The sequence below is a fragment of the Aplysia californica genome, unplaced genomic scaffold (assembly GCF_000002075.1).
Source record: "Aplysia californica isolate F4 #8 unplaced genomic scaffold, AplCal3.0 scaffold00417, whole genome shotgun sequence".
Classification (NCBI taxonomy): Eukaryota; Metazoa; Mollusca; class Gastropoda; order Aplysiida; family Aplysiidae; genus Aplysia; species Aplysia californica.
This window is the reverse complement of record NW_004797687.1, coordinates 352,513-357,615: the sequence shown is the minus strand read 5'-3', so window position 1 is coordinate 357,615 and position 5,103 is coordinate 352,513. Positions and strand designations below refer to the sequence as shown.

General features: G+C 34.0%; 1 protein-coding gene across 1 annotated transcript in view; it reads right to left on the bottom strand.

Moving 5' to 3' along the window:
* Positions 1 to 211: 211 nt before the first annotated feature.
* LOC101851756 (diacylglycerol kinase zeta) overlaps positions 212 to 5,103 on the bottom strand; it is a gene marked incomplete at its 5' end in the record, with an annotated part of 63,280 nt that continues 58,388 nt past the window's right edge. Inside the window, 1 exon segment of the mRNA XM_013085902.2 lies at positions 212 to 684. Coding sequence (XP_012941356.1) covers positions 632 to 684 — 53 coding nt within the window.

Here is a 5,103-nt window from a genome sequence, read left to right as displayed (position 1 = left end):
TTCAGTCTAGTGTCCCCTTTGCTGACAGGCTTGGAAAACATTATAATAATCCTCCAGCTATTTCATTACTCGCCTCAGTCCTCAAATGGACATCCTACTTTGCAGTCTAGTAGGCATATGCTGTTTTCATTTTGATATTTCACATCTGTCAACTGATGCATATCTATTCCAACCTGGATGAACCGAGCAAAGCAAAGTTCTTTTTTTTTCAAAAATACCATAAATGTATCCATTTCCGGGATGGAATAATCATAATAAAATGGCGTTTCAGAGCTGAATCATAATAATTTCACTACCCTAATTTGCAAGGTCAAAAAAGGAAAGGTCTGTTTATGACTCGTCCTCTTGTGCAGACATTGCAGATCCTGGATCACACTTTGAAAAGTCAAACACACAGCTTCACCAAACAGAACACAATGGAGGACCTGACATTCTGACGCAGCCAATCTGGATCAAACGATGTTGGCGAGATGGTCGGTGGAATGATGAAGCTTGTCGATATCGTGCGCCGTGAGGAGGAGATGACTTGTCTCTCGGTGGTGAGGGCTGGGGGTAGTCCGAGGCCGGGAAACTGGGGTCAAAGGGCTGTCCATGCACACCTCTATGGGTTGTTCTGATGAGTGTGAGGGTCTTATACCGCTGTCTCCTGGTCCTCAGACTGCACTAACTGAAAGTGTTCTTGGTCTGTGGTGAGGAAATAAGGCACGTTAATTATAGCCTACTCAATGGATTTTTACAAAAGGCTTAGACTGGCCTTAGTTCTTTTTGTCTTTCTTGAAAGTTTTCTGTGTTTTTAAAATTTTTATTTCTTTGTTGTTTTTATTTATTTCTATTTTTTTTTGGTGGTGTTTTTTGTGTTTAAGTAAAGAAAAAAACACATTGACACAATAAGAGTAATTTAATGTTGGGAAAAAGTAAGACAGACAGAGAAAGACAGAAAATGACACAAAGAGAAAATGAAGAAGTGGGACCTACCAGTGGTGTCCTCCAAATCACCTACACAATCATAACTATGACAATGGTAACTTAGTGCTGAGAAAAAGAAAGACACAGTATTAAAGAGTGAACTTAATCAACCAGGAGAGAAACTGTAAGAGAATGTTAATCTTTGTTGCCTGCCTGACAATTTTATGAAACTTTTGATTCCTCCACTTTTGACAAACATAATAATGATGTTTGTGATCCAGTTGTTTGGTTGTTTTTTGAAATAATCATACCATTAGCAATGCAAATATTTGTGATTGAGCTGTTTTTATCTTACATTTCAATAAACATATTTTTACAGTATTGGTTAGTTTTTTTGTTTTTTAAAAAATTTCATCAATTTCTACACTAACGTTTATTATTCAGTGTTTTTTTTTTCTCCATATATCCTTCTATATTCAAAATATGTTTAATTAGTGATTAAAATTTTTTTTTTTTTTTAAACATCATTTTCAGAACACAGTTTGTAAGAGTTAGTGAAACAAACAGTGATAGAATCATTTATTGTAGGAACAAAGCAGAAAGGCAGACAGAAGTAAGGAGAGATGGTAAAGAAATACAGGGGCTGCCAATGGTTATCTTCAACACACAATAAGATAAGGGTCCTCTAAGACATTTGCACAACAATTTAATAAAAGATTACCACTTTTTTTCATGAGTACACACTCCCCCATATAATTTCTTCCATGTATAGCACTACCCCATTCAACATCATTATCATCATAATAATATTCACTATCACCATCAGCATAAACAACATAGACTCATCAAAAGAAATACATCATGTATCATCAGTCTGGTCAAAATAAATTTATTAATTCTATTTGGCTTTTTAAAAAAAATTATAAGTTCATGAAGATAAAAATGTCCCTTCAAAGCTTGTAATAGTTAAAGGCGAATTATTCTACATGCTTTAAATACTGTACTGAAAAGGGAAAGCCAAGCAAAATCCAATAGTACACCAAATCTATGCTTTAAAAAACCCACTGCAAGCAATGAAAAAAAGCTTGAGAAGAAGTGCAAAATGAAAAAAAACAACAACCTGGATTACGAGAGCACCCAACAACTGCCCCAGTAATGGGTAGCAGTTAATATCATTCAGAAAAAGTAGCAAAGCTGCCAGTCAAAATCCACCGCTGGCAATCAAAGAATAAAAAAAAGTCAATCCAACCCCATGAACAAAAGAAAGTAAAAAAAGAAAGTAAGTCAGTGAGGGCGCGAGTGAGAATCAGGTCACGCTGAAAAAAACAGGGAGGGGTCTAGAAGAGCACAGTTGCCTGTGCATATAGAAGGAGGAAGCACCAAGTAGAGCAGAGGAAATGTGTGAGAGTGAACCTGGAATGAGGGGTGGATTGAGCAGACTGGGCTCACAGAAAAACCAATAAATATACATAGCAGCTGATTGACTGATTGATTTACTGACTGATTCATTTATTTACCTGTTTGTTCATCTAATAAATTGTTTATTGCCTTATTCATGAGATCTGTTAATTGATTTACTGTCTGATTCATTTATTTACCTATTTGTTCATCTAATAAATTGTTTATTGCTTTATTCATGAGATCTATTAATTGATTTACTATCTGATTCATTAATTTACCTATTTGTTCATCTAATAAACTGTTTATTGCTTTATTCATGAGATTTATTAATTGACTTACTGTCTGATTCATTTATTTACCAATTTGTTAATCTAGTAAACTGTTTAATGCTTTATTCAAGAGATCTATTAATTCATCTAAATACTTCTCAATTTTTTAAAATTCATTTATCTATCTATAGATAGGCCCTATATTATTCACAATATCTTTTCATTTCTATCTATTTATTTATCTGTATAATAATTAACTCCTTTACTCATATGTTTACTTGTTCATCAAAATTCTTTGGAATTAATTTTTTCACTTACTTGCCTATCTATATATCTACTTACTTTTTTTACTAACTTATGTATTTATTAATCCACAAATTCATTTCATGTTTAATTTATGTGTTCATTTATTTGTTTTCCTCTTTATCTCTATTGTGTATTCGTTTACTTCTGTATTGATCTGTCTGCTAAATTATCTATATATTATTATTTATTCATTCCATTACTTTTTACTTACTTTTTTTTCTTTTAATCAGAATATTTGTTTTATTTCTATATTTTTCTGTTTTTTTATCTCAATATTTATTTACTTTTTAATGTATGCATTTATTAAAATACTTTTAAAATGTATTTATCCACAATTGTGAATGCATCTATTCACTTCTTTACCTATTTATCTATATGTATTTATTTACTTTTTTTCTTACCTGTCTGTTTATTGATCTATACAATCATTTATTTACTTCTTTACCATCTTCTTTTTACTCTTTCAGGAAGATTTTAGCATTGTCCATGGACTGTCAACCAAAAATGCGTGGTCTATTGGAAAAATCTTGCGAAGGTTTACATTAACTTGAATATTTATTTATTTATTTATTTATTTATTTATTTATTTATTTATTTATTTATTTATTTATTTATTCATTCATTCATTTATTCATTCATTTATTTATTTAACTACTTATTTATATATTCATTTATTCGTTTATTCATTCATTCATTCATTTATTTATTTATTTATTTACTTATTTATTTACTTATTATTTATTCATTTGTTCATTTATTCGTTTACTCATTTATTCATTTATTCAGGTATCTATTCAATTATTCATTTATTGTGTAGGGGTGGGTGGGTAGGAAGAGGGCAAAACGATCATCACAGCTCAGTAGGCACACTGTTTACTGTTGGAAACAAAAAAAATCATCGGGAGAAGCAATGTTTTACCAGGGTGTCTGTGGTATCAGACATTCTTTCTGGGAAGCCTAGTGCTAGAGTGCAGGTCCTACGAGGTATGAAGGCATCACTGTAAACAAGTGGATGGGTTAGGTATGGGTCGTGGATCGTTTTGAAATAAAGAGTTATGCAGTGTTAAGAGATTTTGGCCTGGCTCTCCCATTAACCTTTCTATAGTGCCAGTAATAGCACCATGACTGCCAAAACAATAACCTTTCTAAAGATAAGGACGTATTCTCTAAGTATGAAAATTGTCAAGAATAAAACAACAACGTCAATAACATTAACAGCAATAACTAAGCTTAGGGTGAGATTTGCGCTCTATAAAAAAGCGACACCCTTCAGCCTCCAAAAACCCCTATCTAACAACAACAACGACAACAACAACAACACCAACAACAACAACGACAACAACAACAACAACACCACCACCAACAACAACAACAACAACAGCAAAAATCACAACAATAACAGTCTGATTCAGGACCTCAGGTCCAGTCTGTATAAGTGAGCAGCATGTTTTACAACAACGGCAACAACAATAGCACAGCACCAACACCAACATGATGATCATAACAACAATAGGAACAGGGACAATTTTACAATCTTACACCATGACCATAGCTGCCACCCTACCCCCTTCCACGAAAGAGCCCATTTCCTTTGAAAACAAACCCATCAACCTCATTAAGCACCATTCTTAAATAAACAACACAAATAACAACAACAAAAACCAACATTGCTACCACAACTACAACCATCACCACCACAACCATCACCAACACCACCACCAACAACAGCACCTTCTCTCCAAGTAAGCGGCCACCTCTTTATCCTCTGTCAGATGAATAGCAACAGCAAAAACTACCACCACCACAATCACCTACAGCAACAACATCAACATAAATTACCACCACCACCACCACCACCACCATCAGCAACCACATCCTGCTCTTAGTTTTTGTTTTAGTAGAGGTTTTACGGCGCTCGCAACTGCATAAGGTCATATGAGTGCCAGAAGATTAGAGGTGTTACAAGAGAGTAACAAACAAAAAAGAAGAAGGGGAGAGAACGACGATAGATGTTTCATAGGAAAGAAGAAGCAAACCACACCAGAGCACCCGCCAACCATCCACTTGTCTCTTAAAGCAAGCAGCCAGCTTCTCATTCTAAAACTACCGAACAAAAAAAAACCAAACTACCAACAACAACAGCTACATAAACTACCACCATCACCACCACCATCAGCAACCACATCCTGCTCTTAAAGTATGCAGCCAGCTTCTCATTCTA